The sequence below is a fragment of the Ostrea edulis genome, chromosome 3, assembly GCF_947568905.1.
Source record: "Ostrea edulis chromosome 3, xbOstEdul1.1, whole genome shotgun sequence".
Taxonomy (NCBI): Eukaryota; Metazoa; Mollusca; class Bivalvia; order Ostreida; family Ostreidae; genus Ostrea; species Ostrea edulis.
The window spans coordinates 80,368,621-80,389,529 of NC_079166.1; the positions used below are offsets into that span (position 1 = coordinate 80,368,621).

Consider the following 20,909-nt stretch of genomic DNA (forward strand, 5'->3'; position numbering starts at 1 on the left):
TGTAGAAATGTATCAATTTTGTAAAAATGTCTTATCAGCTAGGACATTATAAAAAATGTCAGGACATTACACCCAGGGCTTGAAGCTAACTTTTTATGTAACTGATGCGCTCATCCTTTTTATCAATTAGGATATAGAGTGTTAAGGACGTCCCATTCAAAATTACCCAACTTCATCTTTAAGAATACAGTTTGGAATCTTGTTTACTATCGCTGGATATTTTAATGGAAAAATCTTATTGTCCAGTATCTAAATCATTACACAATAGCCTTGCCATACTTGAATACAAAGAAATTAATTAAAATGTTATTTGTTTTGTTCGCTAGTTTTCTGTTTGTTGTTTGTGTGTGTGTGTGTGTGTGTGTGTGTGTGTGTGTGTGTGTGTTGCGGGGGGGGGGTATATGCTAGTAAGTAAAGTGTGCTATTTGTTTAATGTTGCCTAAGGTGCAATTTATATTTGATTCCACGCAACTAGCCCCCATTCCGTTCTTTTCCCATGTTTCATTTAATTATGAAACAGTTTTGAATGCGATTTGAAATATACTTAGCCTAATCATCATATATTTATTATAATGTGAGGTGTAAATCCTGAAGATGCATCTTAGATTTTAAAGTTGTGGGTCTTTTTACAATATATATTAGATTAATTCAACGTTTGACATATGAATCGTATATAAACATTAAGAAATATATTTAATCATGCGAGTACAAACCATGATTCGCAAGTAACACAATTTAACGTTATTTTCAGAATCCGTACAGTAAGTTAATTTGTGAGTAGCACTCAACGCCATGTATATCATGTTCCAGTCATTTGTAGAATGTACTTTATTCACTTTCAAATAACTAATGAGGAAATACGTACCTCTAATGTGCTTTATTTGAATTTGTTTACTTTGAAATAACTAATCAGCTAATGAGTAAACGAGTACCTTCATACGACGGAATAATAACATCCTCTATCCGTCCCTCCACAACCAGTCTCATCAACGTTATAGGGATGTCCACAGGCTGTTCTATGTCAGTATCCTCAATGAGATACTCTAATGTATACATACGTAGGGAATAATCTGAAGCGACCTGCATGTAGAAGTCTTTGTCTATGTCACTCAGCAGACAATTTTCTCTGTAAGATTTCATTATCTCTTTATATCGCCGAATGTGGAAACGTTTACTGTCACCGTAACGTGTCACCAGTACTTTCTCCTCCAACTCATTCAGTGTCCTCCTGACATCAATGTCACCCATAGTGACGTCATCATCCAAAACGACATCACTGCCATCATCAACACACAATAACAAGGTGTAGAGAACGACACGCTGGTCCTTTGTTAAATCAGGAAACGGATCTGTGTGTGTAACAAAGTAAATGTTAATAAATAATAGCATCCAATATAACCCAGTAAATGTTAATAAATAATAGTATTCATAATAATAAAGTAAATGTTAATAAATAATAGTATCTATTATAACCCAGTAAATGTTAATGAATAATAGTATCTTTTATAACCCAGTAAAGGTTCATAAATAATAGTATTCATTATAACAAAGTAAATGTTAATAAATAATAGTATCCATTATAACACAGTCAATGTTAATAAATAATAGTATCTATTATAACCCAGTAAAGGTTCATAAATAATAGTATAACAAAGTAAATGTTAATAAATAATAGTATCTATTATAACCCAGTAAAGGTTCATAAATAATAGTATAACAAAGTAAATGTTAATAAATAATAGTATTCATTATATCAAAGTAAATGTTAATGAATAATAGTACCCATTGTAACAAAATAAATGTTAATAATAATATTATTCATTATAACAAAGTAAATGTTAATAAATAATAGTAATCATTATATTCATAATAAAATCTGATAGATAATAGTATTCATTATAACAAAGTAAAATTTAATAAATTATAGTACTTATTATAACAAAGTAAATGTTAATAAATAGTAGTATTCATTGTAACACAGTAAACGTTAATGAATAATAGTATTCATTGTAACACATTAAATATTAACAAATAATAGTATTCATTATATCACAGTAAATTTTAATGAATAATAGTATTCAATATATCAAATTAAATGTTGTGATATTATGTATTATAACACAGTAAATGTTAATGAATAATAGTATTCATAATAAAACAGTAACACAGTGTAAAGAACGACACCCGGTTCTTTGTTAAATAACATAATGGATTGGTTAATAATATATCAAAGTATATAATAACTATTTCATTCCTTCAATGAATTGACATTAATGGTTATGTGTCCAGTAATGATGGCATTGTGAAACATGCTAAAGGCTGGGCTTTGTAGCTTTATTCCATTACTGGTCACGATAACTTGATGATTAATTATGGACATTCCCTCCTGTGGTCTAGAATCTGTGGACGTTTCAATATTTAAAACTGAACTGCTTGGCTGAGAAACTCGTCACATCTATCCCTGTTTTGTTCAGGTACTTGTATATACTATTAAGCAGCTCCTGGGGGGTTGCTAATTAATACTAAAATTGGAAATATGTGAATTATTTTTTTCCGGATTTACCAAAGTCGCCCGTTTTCATTATTTCATATAATTTGTAAGAGTTGTGGAACTTTGTTTACGTGGCGTCATCGTATTCATGAACGGGAATGTTTGCAGATCTGACGCTGCTATTTTTTTCCCTTAGGGAATGTGTTACCTCATAATGAAATAAGTTGTTTTTTTTACCGTTTCCCATCTGTTTAGCATCTGTAAGTCGTTGAAGTACGTCGGAAGATATTGGTTCTGTTTTTCTCTTTTTATTGCCAACTCCCTGGGATTTTATATTTCAGAAATGGTTTTATAGCGGTTTTCTATATCAAAAAAGATGTTTTGCACATTCTAACGTCATGCTAGGTCAAAAGGTTAGAGGGGGAAAAATCTTACATTAAGGTCCTTTGTCAATGTGAAACAACGAACGACGACGGCTGCCACGTAAATGTTGGTGAGCAGCCGTCACGGGCACTGGAAGTTAATGTAAATATATAGTATGTGTACATGTATAAAAAAGGAAGGGTAGGACACTCTCTTTGAGGCAAATTCGGGTTTGGGTTATTGTGGGCGTTTCTCAGTGCGATTAAACCGTAAGTAAGACAGTCTAGCGAAATTCTTAGGTACTTGGAGGTGTAAAAACATCTTTTTCTTCGGTGTAAAAACATCTTTTTCTTCGAATGAACGGCATTGGAACGGAAAGAAACCGTACATATATTGAAAGTAAGGTATATGTGAACGTTTCATCGCGTCAGGCCGTTTGAGAAACGCCCACAATAACCCAAACCCGAATTTGCCTCAAAAAGAGTGTTCTACCCTTCCTTTTTTATACATGTACATACTATATATTTACATTAACTTCCAGTGCCCGTGACGGCTGCTCACCAACATTTTACTGGTGAGACATAGTTTGTTTAAACATGTAAGATGATAAAAATATAACATTCGTAAAAAAATAAAATTTAAAGTTACCACTAAGAGTTGCAGATTAGAATTTTTCTTTCACATTTGTTAAATTTGAGCTGGTAAAGAATAGGTTGTTTATGTCTGCTCGCGCTCGCTACTTTCACTTGCTCTCTAAAATTAACCGAGTGAAGTAGTACACTGCATTGAGAAGTAATAACAGTTCAATAATTTTATTGACAATGTATCTTTTTTGTTTTAAAATGACAAAGTCGTTTGATTTTAAGATTTATCGGCTTACCCACCCCCACCCCCTTTTCTCTCTCTCTTGTGTGGTATGCAGTACTGAGTAGTAACTAAGTTTGAATCTATGAATTAAGTCACCCCTCACACAATTAAGAATTTTGAAGTTTGGGTTGAAGTAAGTTTTAAGAGTTTTGTTTTTGAAGTGTCTATCAGCATGACTGTCGTGCCAATAATTATAATTAGAGCTCCTATCCGGCCGCACGATATTCTTTTCCCAATTATAAATTTCTTCTACTTGCCCGTGAAACAGAGTTAGAGATATATTTAATTTGTATGATTTTAAATCTTATAAGCTTCTGACAATTTAAAAAAAAATCAAACGAGATGTCTACACAATTATTAAATTTATCTCTAACTTTGACAAATGACCAGTTCAAAGTTCACTTCTCTATGTAATAACATATGTAGACCTATATATTAAAGCTAGACACTTTATTGCAAATAATAAGGATACTAATTATAAACCAGGCAATTTAGGTGGTGGGTCACCACCCAATACCCAACTGTTAGTCAATCCATTTTCAGCAATCTGATTTAAACCACCGCCTTCTCTTTACGAGTGTAAAGAGAAAGGGGTGTATAATATGATATTACAGCCAGATAGCAACATTTGAATTTGGCCCACACATTCTTTTGTTTTGAGAATGTAGTTTTTCCATAAATTTTACATGTGAAGTTTTATGGTATGAATGCTCGTGAAAATTTAAGCATGAAACGATTAGAGTTGTAGATCTGTTGACATTGACTGCAAATGCAGTCAGAGTCGTTCGTTTCTACTAAAAATGTTTTGTTAAGAAATGTTTTAAATCTATTTTTTACATGTATTGATCGGGGTTCACCGGGTTTTGTCGTCTTGGAACACGCAATACAAGCGCACACTTTATCTTTTAGCCTACAAATGAGTAATAATTTAGATATCTAGGTATTACATCATTCATCTATCAACAACCAACACTCACTCTTATAGCAGGGTAGATGCGAATATTTCATTACCATATATCATGAAACAACCTCTCCTAAATGAGTTCGCCAACATTGTAATATAAACGACAGATCGATTAATTGATAGGAAACATGCATGTCATACAAATACATATACTGCAGCATGTACATTTTGAAAAATATATTGTTATGAATTGATTTTTAAGTGTATATATTTAAAATTAGTAAAATTGGAATCGGAAATATTCCAGTTCCATGTATACACACTATCTTCTTCAATACAAACTACGTAGAGTTTTATAAAATTCAATATGCTTTACATATGGATATCATTTATTCATTTATCTTGTATAGATAAACACCATCAACGTTGGAAATTGTATTACAGATGAACGTGGGAAACGGTTTACGTTCAATTTGATAGTCTGCACATTTATCAACCATGTAGACATTTTGCTCATAACTGTCTTTCAACATGATTAAAGTGCATACAAAACATTATTATGATTGGTGTACGTGCTCTATCTTTAAAATGGTTTTAAAGGCATAAACAACAGCCAATCTCGCCGATTTCAATAAATCTTGTCCATCGCAGATGACGAAAATGACGTCACAGAACATATTACGTCACTAATTTCCACATGTATCAGTGCATAATTATAATGATAAAACCTAGTGAAACCACATTTTAGGTTTACCCTAATTTTGAGGCGAAGATTAGAGCTTAATGTACTTCGCTCTTTGTTCAAGTCCGAATATCAACAAATTTTACAAACATACATGTCAAAATGCCAGGTTTTGGTATATCTCAATGTATCAAAGGTCAAACTATAAAGGTTCACAAAGAACAAGTTAAACTTAATTTCACAAAGAATTTTGGTAGAATCCTACTCATGCACACCTACATATGTCTCCACTTTGACAGATCCGTCTACTTGCATTTCAAATTGACAAATGAAACAAGAGGCCCACATGCCTTATCGGTCACCTGAAGACTAGTGAAATCTAGAAAAAAATCCTGTTCTGAATATCTAAGCTAAATTCTAATGTTCAGGATGAGTATAAAGCAAGATGTGTTTTTAAAACTTCACTGCCCTCAAAAGTGCATACACTGATGAAAGGCTTTAGATAATAAGTGTATTAACATTAAACTATCAAAATATAAGACTAATTTGAAATCCACCATTTTATGTACATCCTGTTCTACTATTCCTAAGTATGCATTTAAATTTCATACAGTATCAGCAAATTTACACATAAATACTATATACTAAGTTTGGGCCCACCCTGGGGTTAAAACCCTCACTCTGGGGAAAATAAAATTTACAATTTTGGTAAAACACTACCTGCTCTATCCATTTAGTTTCAATTTAGTATCAAAAGTACTAAAGAAAATGGTATTTAAGTGTTTTATAGATAAACACTATATCAGAAGTTTGGCCCCGTCCTGGGGTCAGAACCCCTACACCGGGGATCATGAAGTTTACAATTTTGGTAGAGGTCTCCCCACTTTATATCACTATGCATTTAGTTTTTATTATTTATATGTGTGGTTCTTGCGAAGATTTTTCAAAATTGCACTGCCCCTAAGACCCCATGGGTGCAGGAATTCTGAAATTTACAATTTATGTTCCCTTTGTTCCAAATATGTTTCATATCAAATTTGAAAAGACTTGGAATGATAGTGATCAAGAGGAAGTTAAAAATGTATATTGTTAACACATTTAATAACTGACCATTTTGGCCCCACCCTGATACCAAAACTCCTACCCCAGGAATAATCAAATTTACTGTTTTGTTAAAGGAGTCACAGTTCTTTCTAAATATCTATTTACTTTCAATTTAGTATCAATACCATTAAAGAAGATGTAATTGAAGTGTTTTACACATAAACACTATATAACAAGTTTGGACCCGCCCTGGGGTCAGAATCCCTACCCCAGGGATCATGCAATTTACAATTGGTAGAGGTTTTCCTGCTCTACGGTACTATGCATTTAGTCTTTCTTACACGTGTGTGGTTCTTGAGAAGAAGGTTTTTGAAAATTGGTCAATTTTGGGTAGTTTTTGCCCCGCCCCTAGGGCCCCAGGGGTGCTGGAGTCCTGACATATATAATTTATGCCCCCCTCCCCTGTCCCAATGATGCTTCATACCAAATGTGAACAGAATTGGACTGGTAGTTATTAAGAAGTTAAAAATGTTCAATTGTTAACGCATGGCGGACGACGAGCGACGACGGACGAAAATCAATTGCAATAGGTCACCTGAGTTTACTTAGGTGACCTATTAAACTAAAGAAAGTTGCAAATTCAGGGGAAAGCTCATTGACATTAATTTACAACAGTGAGATGAGTAACCAATTCAAAGAAAATAATCCTAATTTTAAGATCTTATCTTAAATTTGATAGATTGTAACAACCAATTAACACTATATACATATATAGTGAAACAGGAAAGAGGTGTCCAAGTTTATAATGGAGAACAGTGTGAAAATGCGCCCCCTCGAGATCAAAAAGGAAGTAAAACAATTAATTTTCAATTATGGATTTGTAAATACTTAATCCAAACAATAAAGAAAATTCACAATTATAAAATCACAATTAATGATTTATCATTTATTAACCCTATATCAAACAAATATACAATGTACATCACAATGCACTTTAACTCAAATTGGAAAGGGAAACAACTTATGAAAAAAATAAACACGAATGGGTTAAATTTTTAATGAAGTTGTGTTGATATGTGAAAATACATGTACATGTATAATGTGACACATCAAAGAATAACTTAAACGGGAATAGCTTATGACAAACGGGATAATTTCAACTTCTCCATCGTCAACATCCCATTTTTATGTAGCAATAGTCCAACATCACCTGCATATGGAGTTTATCTCTCTCATCTGATTCGATGCACAAGAACTTGTTCTGCGTATCATTTGAATAATCAATTATATGTCTTAAGATATTGAATTCAAGGGCAATAATTCGGTTTTCGTTGAATTATTTATCAAGTCCATTATATGATAGAGTTCCTTTAATTTTCACAAATATTTTGTATATTTTTTAAAGAAACAGTTTCATCAAATTGTTATGAATAGTATTACAAATGTATATCGTTTCAACAAGTTTTGAGAAATGCTTAAGGAAAACTGCACTTTTTTGACGTTGACACAGGTATATGTACAAAAAGTTATTAATTATAGATTGAACCTATAATTGTAGAAGGGTGGAATTTAAGCTACATAATTCTATTAAAACAATTTCATTTCTATATTATTTTCATACAATTATCTAAAGTCATTACAAACCAAATTTTACACTATTAATGACACAAATGTCTTCAGCTTCTGTTCGCATTGTCTTCTAATTTTTTTAACAACCATACATATCATACGACTGTAAAAACGTACATCACACTAATGGTTTTTGATCCACTCTTACAAATAGTTTATGAGGCAATCGGGTGCTCAAAGTATATATTAAGATTTAAGTCATCATGCTTCTGCAATTGTTGGCCAAAGTTTTAAAAATCATAAATGTTCAGATGTTTTGTAATAAATACTTTAGATTTTATATTAATTAAAGCAAAAATAAGTTCAAAATTATGTTTCAAATAAAAGACATTTTCAATGAAACATCTAAGGTAAAACACAAGAGTTAATCAATTTAATATCTCTACATATGTTTATCATAAGAATTTCCTTGAATGTACCTGTATTTACAATTTTGTTTTTCTGAAGATATACGTTTTAAAAATCATAGCCATTCATTCTCTTTATACTCGGGCCTATAATATCAATCTCTTCTCACTCGAGAAACCTACAACGTACGTCGTTGACCAGACTCAGCTTGTTGATAGGTGGATTTCAAAATATGAAATAATTCCCTATACAGCCACTCGGCTCAAAGAGGCGTGGACCTGAGCATGTGTTTACAAACAGATGTAATGTTCAGTGCTAGCAGCAAATAGTACACGTTTAATTGCATAATTTCTGTAAATATTTACTTTAATTGAGTAGGTAAACTGAAAAAACGACCAAACTATCACTAGATATACAATCTAATGTCAACATCCATATTTCACACTATTCAAAAACTCCTACACGCAGACAGAATATCACCGATCATAATATACAGTAGAGGTCAAAACACGGGCTATGCGGACTGATTGTGAGCCTAGAAAGACGTCGGTGTGTTTGAAATTGCAGTTACTGTGTATTCTATAGCACTTGCATGAATCTTTCAAATTCAAAGATACATAAGTGTATACACATGTTCACAATCGGGAAATCAAACGATCGGCACTGGTAGCCAGTGGCGTCAACTGATTTATGTTAGAGTCAAATTGAAGCAAATCAAAAACATCAATTTTCACATTTTAATGCCGAATTACATTAAATATTAATGAAAACCTCAAAATGTTGTTGTTTTCAAGAACATTTGTCATAAGTTTCAAAATGAAACCACACGCTATAGAATTTTCAGGTCTTTTTACTACACTTAATATACATTTTCCCGTGGGTTGCGACCAAATTCTTAAACAGGAAGCGTCAGTGTGTAACAATAGAAATTAGAAAAACAGTACATGTAATGAATAAAATGTTAGTTTAGTTTCCCCTTGTTACATAGAGAGTATCATTCAATTATGCCATTGCCTTTAAGATTGATAAATAAAGTGAAATAACTTTCCATATAAAAAAAATATACATATTTCCCCGTGGGCCGTGACCAAGTTCTTATATCATCTTATTGGGAGTTGATTTTATCAACTCCTCTATGCAGTCACTCGGCTCAAAGCGGTGTGAACTTTATAACGTCTTTGAAACAAATGAAATGTTCAGCGCTAACAGGAAATATTTCGTAAAAGGTTTACGTATTACACGTTTAAATGCATAATATCTGTAAAATTGAGTTTTCTACCCTCGGTTAATTGAAAAACGACCAAAATATCACAAGAAATAAAATCTAATGTTAACAGCGATATTTCACACTATTCAAAAATTCCTATACGCAGACAAAATACATGTGTACCACCGATCATAATATACAGTATATGTAAAAATATGCACGGACCCGCGGACTGAAAGTCTACTCGTTCAAATAGTGTGAATCACATTTATACTGCTTTAGTTACCTGTCAGTTTTATATACTGTTAGTGTTACCTGTCAGTTTATACTGCTGTAGTTACCTGTCAGTTTTATTCTGCTGTAGTTATCTGTCAGTTTTATACTGCTGTACTTACCTGTCAGTTTTATTCTGCTGTAGTTACCTGTCAGTTTTATACTGCTGTAGTTACCTGTCAGCTTTATACTGTTGTAGTTACCTGTGAGTTTTATACTGTTGTAGTTACCTGTCAGTTTTATACTACTGTGGTTACCTGTCAGTTTTATACTGTTGTAGTTACCTTGTCAGTTTTATACTGTTGTAGTTACCTTGTCAGTTTTATACAGCTGTAGTTACCTGTCGGTTTTATACTACTGTAGTTACCTGTCAGTTTTATAAAGCTGTAGTTGCCTGTCAGTTTTATACTGTTGTAATTACCTGTCAGTTTTATACTGCTCTAGTAACCTGTGAGTTTTATACTACTGTAGTTACCTTGTCAGTTTTATACTGTTGTAGTTACATGTCAGATTTATACTGCTGTAGTTACCTGTCAGTTTTATATTGTTGTAGTTACCTGTCAGTTTTATACTACTGTACTTACCTGTCAGTTTTATACTGCTGTAGTTATCTGTCAGTTTTATATTGTTGTAGTTACCTGTCAGTTTTATACTGCTGTACTTACTTGTCAGTTTTATACTGTTGTAGTTACCTGTCAGTTTTATACTGTTGTAGTTACCTGTCAGTTTTATCATGTTGTAGTTACTTGTCAGTTTTATACTACTATAGTTACCTTGTCAGTTTTATACTGCTAGTGTTACCTGTCAGTATTATACTGTTGCAGTTATCTGTCAGTGTATACTGCTGTATATACATGTCAGTTTTATACTGTTGTTGTTACTTGACAGTAGCTTTTTATACTACCATAGTTACCTGTCAGTTTTTACTGCTGTAGTTACCTGTCAGTTTTATACTGTTGTAGTTATCTGTCAGTTTTATACTACTCTGGTTACCTCTCAGTTTTATACTGTTGTAGCTACCTGTCAGTTTTATACTGCTCTAGTAGCCTGTCAGTTGTATACTACTGTAGTTACCTTGACAGTTTTATACTGTTGTAGATACTTGACAGTAACTTTTTATACTACTGCACTTCCCTCTCAGTTTATACAGCTGTAGTTACCTGTCAGGTTAATACTGCTTTAGTTACCTGTCAGTTTTATACTACTGTAGTTACCTGTCAGTTTTATACTGCTGTACTTACCTGTCAGTTTTATATTGTTGTAGTTACCTTGTCAGTTTTATACTGCTAGTGTTACCTCTCAGTATTATACTGTTGTAGTTATCTGTCAGTGTATACTGCTGTATATACATGTCAGTTTTATACTGTTGTTGTTACTTGACAGTAGCTTTTTATACTACCATAGTTACCTGTCAGTTTTTACTGCTGTAGTTACCTGTCAGTTTTAAACTGTTGTAGTTACTTGTCAGTTTTATACTACTGTAGTTACCTTGTCAGTTTTATACTGCTAGTGTTACCTGTCAGTATTATACTGTTGTAGTTTTCTGTCAGTTTATACAGCTGTAGTTACCTGTCAGTTTTATACTGTTGTTGTTACTTGACAGTAACTTTTTATACTACTGTAGTTACCTGTCAGTTTTTACTGCTGTAGTTACCTGTCAGTTTTATATTATTGTAGTTACCTGTCAGTTTTATACTGCTGTAGTTACCTGTCAGTGTTTTACTGTTGTAGTTTTCTATCAGTTTTATACTACTGTAGTTACCTTGTCAGTTTTATACTGTTGTAGTTACTTGACAGTAACTTTTTATACTACTGCACTTACCTCTCAGTTTATACAGCTGTAGTTACCTGTCAGGTTAATACTGCTTTAGTTACCTGTCAGTTTTATACAGCTGTAGTTACATATCAGTTTTATACTATTGTAGTTACCTGTCAGGTTTATACTGCTGTAGTTACCTGTCAGGTTTATACTGCTGTGGTTACGTGTCAGTTTTATACTGCTCTAGTTAACTGTCAGTTTTATACTGCTCTAGTTACCTGTCAGTTTTATACTGCTATAGTTACTTGTCAGTTTTATATTGTTGTAATTACCTGTCAGTTATATACTGCAGTAGTTACCTGTCAGTTTTATACTGCTATAGTTACTTGTCAGTTTTATATTGTTGTAATTACCTGTCAGTTATATACTGCAGTAGTTACCTGTCAGTTTTATACTGTTGTTGTACTTGACAGTAACTTTTCATACTACTGTAGTTACCTGTAAGTTTTATACGGCTGTGGTTACCTGTTAGTTTTATACTGCTGTAGTTACCTGTCAGCTTTATGCTACTGTAGTTACCTGTCAGTTTTATACTACTGTAGTCACCTGTCAGTTTATACTGCTGTATTTATCTGTTAGGTTTTTATTGTTTTAGTTACCTGAGCTCTTTCTATCCTGGATGGTGGACCCCGTTTGATCTGAGTATCTAAGTTCATTGTCTTCCAGGTCTGTAGATCTGTCATCATCAGCATATATCCTCGGTCGTTTCCTAACAGGGCCCTGCACACATTATACAGTAAATACATGAATATGTTTTAATATATTTTAAGGAGCTTAAATTATTATGATATTTTATATGTGATTTGGCGATGTAAAAGACTATAAGGAATGAGAGAGAGAGAGAGAGAGAGAGAGAGAGAGAGAGAGAGAGAGAGAGAGACTTTGGGATTAGATTACATATCTATTAGTACTTTAATGTTGTAGATACACTACCTTGAATCTACACAATATCATTGTGCATAGTATATACGAACATACCTTTTCGTCGTCCCCTGGGGTTCTCTCTTCCATGATTAGAATACTAAAGTCATCACGTCATTCTCTGAAAAGTTGAAAGGTAGGAATAACAGGCAAATGTGATGATTTGTCATTAGGACTATACTTTTCTGTTCATATTTATGTCCGTCCATCCAACTTCATTTGTGACCCTGAACTACGTGATGGAGGAAATAGGCAAGCTAGTACTCAGTAAGATAAGGAAAACGTAATTTTGAAAAATATCTCTACCTGAAATTAAAATATCTGGCAAGAAATCGTGTGACCGAAGAAGAATTTATCAGATTATTATCCAAACAAGAGGCCCATTGGCCACATCGCTCACCTGAGTTACCTTGGCCCATATCTGAAGATTTTCCATATATATTTGCATGTAAAACCTTAGTCCGTATTGTGGCCTCAACCTACCCCCGGAGGCCATGAATTTACACAAACTTCAATCTGCACTATGTCAGGAAGCTTTCATGTAAATATCAGCTCTTCTGGCTCATTGGTTCTTGAGAAGATGATTTTAAAAGATTTTCTCTATTTATTTTCATGTAAAACTTTGATCCCCTATTGTGGCCCCAACCTACCCCCGGGGCCATGATTTGAACAAACTTGAATCTGCACTATGTCAGGAAGCTTTCATGTAAATATCAGCTCTTCTGGCTCATTGGTTCTTGAGAAGATTTTTAAAGATTTTCCCTATATATTTCTATGTAATATTTTGATCCCCTATCGTGGCCCCAACCTACCCCGGTGGTTATGATTTGAACAAACTTAAATCTGCACTATGTTAGGAAGCTTTCATGAAAATCTCAGTTCCTCTGACCCAGTGGTTCTTGAGAAAAAGATGTTTCAATGACCCGACCCCATTTTGGCATTTTTTGTGATTATCTCCTCTTTGAAGGGGCATGACCCTTTATTTGAACAAACTTAAAAACCCGTTACCCAATGATGCTTTTGGAAAAGCTTGGTTATGATTGGCCCAGTGGTTCTTTAGAAGAAAATTTTACGATGCGGACGACGCCGACGACTCTGTTGACGACAGACAACCGACACATTTTGATCAGAAAAGCTCAACTTGAGCCTTCGGCTCAGGTAAGGTAAAAAGTATCTTTAACGGGAAATTTTAAAGACGAATAATTTTGAAACAAACATTTATGACACCTTGACCCTACTTTAAAGAGGTTCGCATCTGAGATTTGGAGTAATGTCAAGTTTTTGGTAAGAGAATTTTTGATTTTTACATAGATGAAGAATTGGGAAATTAAAAAGAAAAGCAGGGTTTTTAACGCTTGTTATTGAATTTCAGTCTTCAAAACGAAACCTTTTTGCACTTGAAATTTATTTAATTAAACTTTTGCCAATTGGTGTCAACACAACATAAGGAACACAAATCAATCATTACATAATCATGTCTTCTAACACTACAGATAAACAGCTTAACACTAACAATGGACATAAAAAAATTACATTTTTGCACGTGGTATACAGAAGAAAATTATGATACCAAATTTGAGAGTTTCTTACCCTGGTCAGGGCCTTCACTTCAAACTTAAAATGGAACTAAAAATAGTGAGGGTTAGAAATCAAAATTTTCAATTATTGTTAATTGTCGAAGATACTGAATTTATGTGCAAAATTTCGAGTAGATTTTTTTTTTTTTTTTTTGGATTGGTGTTCAGTTTTGGAAAAATAAACCAACCATATTAATAAGTTACACTTTTTGAACTAGTTTAAAATCTCAGCTACTCGTGTCATTCATTATAGATATAAAATAAAGTGTAGGAGTATAAAAATACAAGATAAATACGCAAGATCGCGACTACTTTTTCCGTCTTGGTTTTAAATTTTACTTCCCCCTTTCAAAGTCTCGCAAGAACCAGATCATGCGAGAATTTGGGCATGTTGGTAAATAACACCAGTTCTGCTACTTTTGTCGTGATCGATTCACCCGATTTTAACAATGGTGTACTATCATTGCATTGCAGTAGACTGTAGTAATGATTCAAGAAAGAAACATAATACGCAGAAATATCCACAACTGATATATTTTAATGGAAATATGGTGGATTTTTTCCCACTGCTGTCAGCCAGGAAATTCCCAAAGCTGGCGTTAAAATATATAGCTTCGCGAGCTCTATTAAGTTCATTTTTCTTGTATCCAGACGTTTTACACACCTTTCATTTAAAAATGGTTTTAATTGTGGAAAGCACATGGAAGTTAAATCGTCTTCCTATGTCATGTTTTGATTAAACAAAAAATGCCGAAGATCAACACACTTTTCCGGACTTCTTTACAAGAGAGTTCCGCTAACTCGGTATTTACGATCTTGCGTATTGGATGAAACAGAAACTGTAATATTACCCAGATTTAGAACTTTTTGATTAATCAATCCTTCCGCCACAAAATATAGTATCTGCAAAACCCTTTCAAAACTTGAATTTACACCTTTTTTTCAAATGAATAGGGTTCAGTAATAAATGTGCAATATGTTTGCACCGATGGGATCAGTATTGAAGCAAAAAATACTTCGTTTTAGCATCCTGCACAGTTGTGCTTAATAGCTTAGGAACTAACTTCCTTAAATCGATTTGCTCAAAAAATTTGTATAAAAATGCAGTATTTTCGTCAATAATCTAAAAATCTGGTCTCCAATTCCCACTTTTTTTTTTAGTTCCATTTTAAATTTTAAGACAAGACCTTGAAAATTATGTGAAATTTTAGAAATTGTCATTACTCCTAATATGTCCTTTTAAACTTAAATTTGATATCATATTTTTGTTTCGTATTTCAAGTGTAAAAAGGTCATTAAGCATTTCCATTACTAGTATTATTTTTTCTTTAACTGTAGTTTTAAAAGATATGATTATGTATCTATTTTCAATTATTGATTTGTGTTGCTTATGTTGTATTGACACCAACAGACAAATCAAGTTTAATTGAATACGATTTAAGTGCAAAAAGGTAACGTTTATAACATTGTAGCTCAATAACAAGGTTTCCGATATCTGTTTTTCGTTTTAATTTCCTATTGCTCCTTTTATGTGGAAATCAAAAATATACGTCCCAAAACATTACTCCAAATGTCAAGTACGAACCTCTTTAAAACTATTTGGGCATGATAAATTTCAGATTTTGTATCTATACTATATCTTTCTCGCAACAACAACAAAAAACTGGAAAAAGTCACTCTCAAAAAAAAAGTTCGATCATACTTGTAGACAGTGTCACAATCTTAGTTTGAAATTTTTCGAAACCCGTCCAGTGCTTTCCTCTCACAGACTGATATTCACTTTGTCTCCTTTGTTTTATAAATGAAAATAAAAGTATTATAGCATCATATGGAGGAGGAGGAGGACATGATTTGTGTAATCTTAACAAGCAAACAAAATAACCCCAACACATCACATGCGGAGCGGTCTTATATTACTAAATGGGGTCAATATTCATAACTCCAAGCTGATCCTCTGATTCTGCGTGCCAGTGATATATATTACAACTAAACAACGCTGTATCCTCAATTAGTGTCAGTGATAGATATTACAACTAAACAATACAAAATCCTTAATTAGTGTCAGTGATAGATATTACAACTAAATAATAGTATATCCTTAATTAGTGTCAATGATAGATATTACAACTACACAATACTGTAACCTTAATTAATGTCAGTGATAGATATTACAACTAAATAATACTGTAACCTTAATTAATGTCAGTGATAGATATTACAACTAAATAATACTGTAACCTTAATTAGTGTCAGTGATAGATATTACAACTAAACAATACTATAACCTTAATTAATGTCACTGTTAAATATTACAACTACACAATACTGTAACCTTAATTAGTGTCAGTGATAGATATTACAACTAAATAATACTGTAACCTTAATTAGTGTCAGTGATAGATATTACAACTACACAATACTGTATCCTTAATTAATGTCAGTGATAGATATTACAACTAATAATAGTATATCCTTAATTAGTGTCAATGATAGATATTACAACTACACAATACTATAACCTTAATTAATGTCAGTGATAGATATTACAACTAAACAATACTGTATCCTTAATTAGTGTCAGTGATAGATATTACAACTAAACAATACTGTATCCTTAATTAGTGTCAGTGATAGATATTACAACTAAACAATACTATAACCTTAATTAATGTCAGTGATAGATATTACAACTACACAATACTGTATCCCTAATTAGCACAGGGCGTCTAGCGTAGTAAATACCTCATCCAATTGTTTACAAGGGGTATACGCATTTTTTTTATGTTCTACAGATGATCAGGAATATTTTATTCCATCATAATATAACGTTTGTGCTAGTTCCATGTATTTTATTAGTTATTGAAAACATATGAAAGTTTTGTGTATTAGTGTCAGTCAGACGAAGCGCAACGTAATTATCCTAATTAATATGTTAACCTGACCATAATCCTTAACAGGCATCACCAAAAGTACAATAAGATGTTCCGTAGACATGAATTTTTTTTACATAATCAAACCCGTGTTTTGTTCTATTGTAACGACATCATCGCAAACCACGATCAAAATGCACGTTCCTCTCCCATTGTCAGAGAGAGCTAAAACCACAGCTGGAGACAATGAAGTAAGGAAGATTTATTTTAAAACGGCATCATTTGGTGACGAGGCGCCCTCGCTGATTTTAATGTTTACATCACAATGACTATTCTCACAGGTCAATACTTGTTTAACCCACTGTCATCTTCCACAGATAAGAGTACTGGGATTGTGAATGTGATTTCAAACAACATGACAAAGATATCGATCGGGAATGGGTTTACGATTGAGATATGAGAGCATGTTCCAAAGCTTATTTATTTCCATCGTCATTTAAACTTCCAAAATCTATATTTAACCTACACGTAAACTTCCTTATTTCTTTCTCTGTGTACAGCTAACGCATGTTAATAAGTAGATCAACATTGACCATTTGTTGATTTAATACTTTTATAATGCTAACCATGATACATTTTAAATATCAATCTGCATTACCTGTCTATCTTCTGTTGGAAGCTGCATGATCTCCCATTGTGCACATACATGTATCATAATTTGATCAAACATGTCATTGAAAAAGGGGTGCCCCAAGGGGAGAAGTACTTTAAAATAGTTACAGATACAGTATATACGTAGAATTCGAATATCAAATGACTATTTATCCCAAAAGCATCTTAATAATTTGTTCATACCGTTCTCTTCGCAAAAATACTTGACATATAAGCAATTATAACGCTAAATAAAACGAAAGTAGAATAGTGATTCTGTTATGGCAATCAGGCACCCAAAGGGAGAAAACATTTATCATCGGAAAAAATAATCAAATCATATGTTTCGGACTTACAAAGCGCTTGAATTTTTTTATTTCTTTTTTTAAATGTTGAAACCTTTCCTGGAAGAATGCATTAAAATCTTGATATGTTGAAAATGCAATGATTAATGAGACAATCTTCACGAGATTCGACAATTGCAAATAATTATCCAAAAATTTGTAAAAACATATTTTCTACCTTATTTGTTATTCGAATTCCATTTCTTGTCTAATGTATTCATGACCAATTTAATGAGAATACATATTAGTAATGCAATCAAACTCAACATGCATAAATGATTTCAGGAAAAAAGAAAATATTTGAAACAGAACAGTGAATGTATATTTGATATTTGGAGGATTCACCATGTGCCTGTATTTTGTTAATGCATGTAATATTTTTCATATTCCTATTCACATTTCAGTCAGTTTCCACTGCTTCATTTTAAGATCTATATCGATATAAAACACAGTATTTTATTTTCATGTAATTCTTATTCTTGTTTTCCCTATTTCAACACTGAACATATATACAACTGTGTACACACTGTGGGTTAAAATCCGTAATCGAGCTATTGTATATTGCTGCTACCCGTTTCTGTTGAATAAACAGAAATCAGTCATCCGTTGATTCCAAATGCAGTTTAAAACAAATATTTCTTGCCGTTAAAACACAATGGCCATACACTGCACAAGACAGAAGTTTAAAGAGGAATATTTACATTTCAAATATATCCTAGGAAATGAAATGATTTCCGCATAAATGTGAATACTGTGCCTATCAATCTTCATTACGAATACTTTAACGGTTTGGAATTCTCCAACAGATGAAAATAGAATGTGAATATAATAAACGAATTTTATTTTTTGAAAATACATGAGGTTATGAACAACAACGGTTAAAACAGGCCTGCTTTCTAACGAGCTTCATGCGGTATGCTGGCGTAAAACATCGCATTCCATACCCTCCTGTTTATATCAAAACTGAGATGTATTTCTTTACAAACACAACAGAGAAAGCTGATATGGATGAAAATCGGGGCTTACGTGTATGTGCAATGATGTCTTGAAATTGAAAACTTGAAATTGAAAACTTTCAAATTTACCTGATTTAGTTAAAGCTACATATGCCGCAATCTTGGATATTATCGTTACCGTATTCTCAATATCAAGCAACACACGATATACACTACGTACAAGTTATGCTCCGAGTTGGATAGTGAACGCTCCATTTTTCGCAATTGTAGTTCCATATATTTAAAGAAATAATTTTTTTCCTTGCGCAATTTTTCTCATTTCCTCTTCTTCTTTTCTCTTAATTTTTGTACCCCTGATTAGGAAATTTTGTGTAATTGGTAGAAATAACCAAATGTATACAAAGGAACTGTTTGCTGTTGGTAGCTGAGGCTACTTCCTGAGGTGCATTCCGGCTGTTTACACATATGTGAAAAACACATGAATTTGAGGGTGGTCTTTTTTGCGGACAATTTTTGTTTTCGAAAATGCCGCGTAGGGTGTTGTTTTTCTGGTGTCGGCAGACGAGATAGGTAACATAGAACGTGTCTGACTGCGTTATTCGGCATCAATTTTGTAAACTGATTTTTAATGATTTTTTCCCCTCTATAGTAATATATAGTGAAAATAATTACCGGTGTGATACCTGCACGCAGAATCTATAGAGTAAACAATAACATGGCGGCATGCGAGTCTGGACGGTCTGCAGGTGTTTGCCAGCGATGCAAGGCAGTCAGACGGAACACAGGATAATGAAAATCTATTTGAACAATAGAGGAGGAGTTATAGTTCGTGCATACTGTCAATGAAATTATCATTTCCCTATGATGTTTCTAATAATGTTTTATCTTGCGCTAGCTCACAGCCACCACAAACAGAATTCCTTCATAAATATTCATTAGAAATCCACCATTTCTTCTTACATTAAATTGTGAAGACCAGTACTCCTTTAATACCCGTATATAATTTGTTGAAATTGTCTTAACATATTTTGATGACAAAATACACGGTCTACATTTTAACATTGAACAAAATACAGTTTAATACGGCCATGCACCTATAAGGAGGTATAATGCTTCGTCATAGTGTCAGCAATACTCGTAAATGCCTGCAGGCACGTATAATAGGGGGAGGGGGTGTTGCCATCCCCCAACTTTTCTCAACACCTTTTAATGTTAAAAGATATATTTGGTGACCCCTCCCATATTTTATAATAGTATTGAAATATAAAACTGTAAAGTCGAAGTTATGAATTGAACTTGTGTACATGTATTGAAAGGTGTGCAACCCCCTCCCCCTTTTTAAGAAGTCGAAGTTTGGGATTATTTATGAGTCGGCGCTAATACATGTCACACCCCTGAGTTTAAAATTTATTTTCGGAATATTTTAAAGATTGCACGTTACTCCCGCATCCCCACCCCGAGTTTGGAGAATTTAAGTGCTGATTGTCCTAAAGAAGAACTTTTGTATGTTTTTGGTTTATCTATTCATTTAACCATTTATTTATTTTTATTTGCTCGTCAAGAAATTTAGACAATGGTGTAGGGATTTTTTCCGGCTTCTCCTCCCCCTGTTGAAAAATTATGCTACATACATGTACGTGCCTGTCCTGTATAAAATACCTGCATGTCGTAATGCGGTTATCCTGCAGGTCTTTGTGTACTGAGTATGCACCGTACATAATAGAATCCCTTTTTACAAAGTAGTTTCCATATGAGTGAAACATTCTCGAGAGGGACATTAAACAATATTCAATCAATAGAGTGCAGTTTTTTGCATGATTTTACATGTAGTGATAATTGATTACTAATATTTTAAGCGTACTTTTAAAAGCATCACTATTTAGTATTATATGTAGATCAGAGAGTCTTCGTCGGCACCGTACATAATCGTACTTTTTCTCTGACATAATTCAAAATGTTTGCA

At 33.0% G+C, this 20,909-nt stretch overlaps 1 protein-coding gene across 4 annotated transcripts in view; it reads right to left on the bottom strand.

Annotated features, from left to right (window-relative positions):
- The window catches only part of LOC125676204 (uncharacterized), a 94,024-nt gene extending 76,282 nt beyond the window's left edge, over positions 1-17,742 (bottom strand). For 2 of the 4 annotated variants that reach the window (XM_056159119.1, XM_056159117.1), the window contains exons 1-4: positions 17,654-17,738; positions 12,606-12,669; positions 12,227-12,347; positions 933-1,349 (exon numbers count right to left, since the gene is read on the bottom strand). In XM_056159119.1, coding sequence (XP_056015094.1) covers positions 933-1,349; positions 12,227-12,347; positions 12,606-12,638 — 571 coding nt within the window. In that variant the 5' untranslated portion in view covers positions 12,639-12,669; positions 17,654-17,738. Of the gene's footprint in view, positions 1-932; positions 1,350-12,226; positions 12,348-12,605; positions 12,670-17,653 lie in introns of those variants that run through there. The other 2 variants (XM_056159116.1, XM_056159118.1) reach the window with 2 other exon arrangements.
- Positions 17,743-20,909: the final 3,167 nt, after the last annotated feature.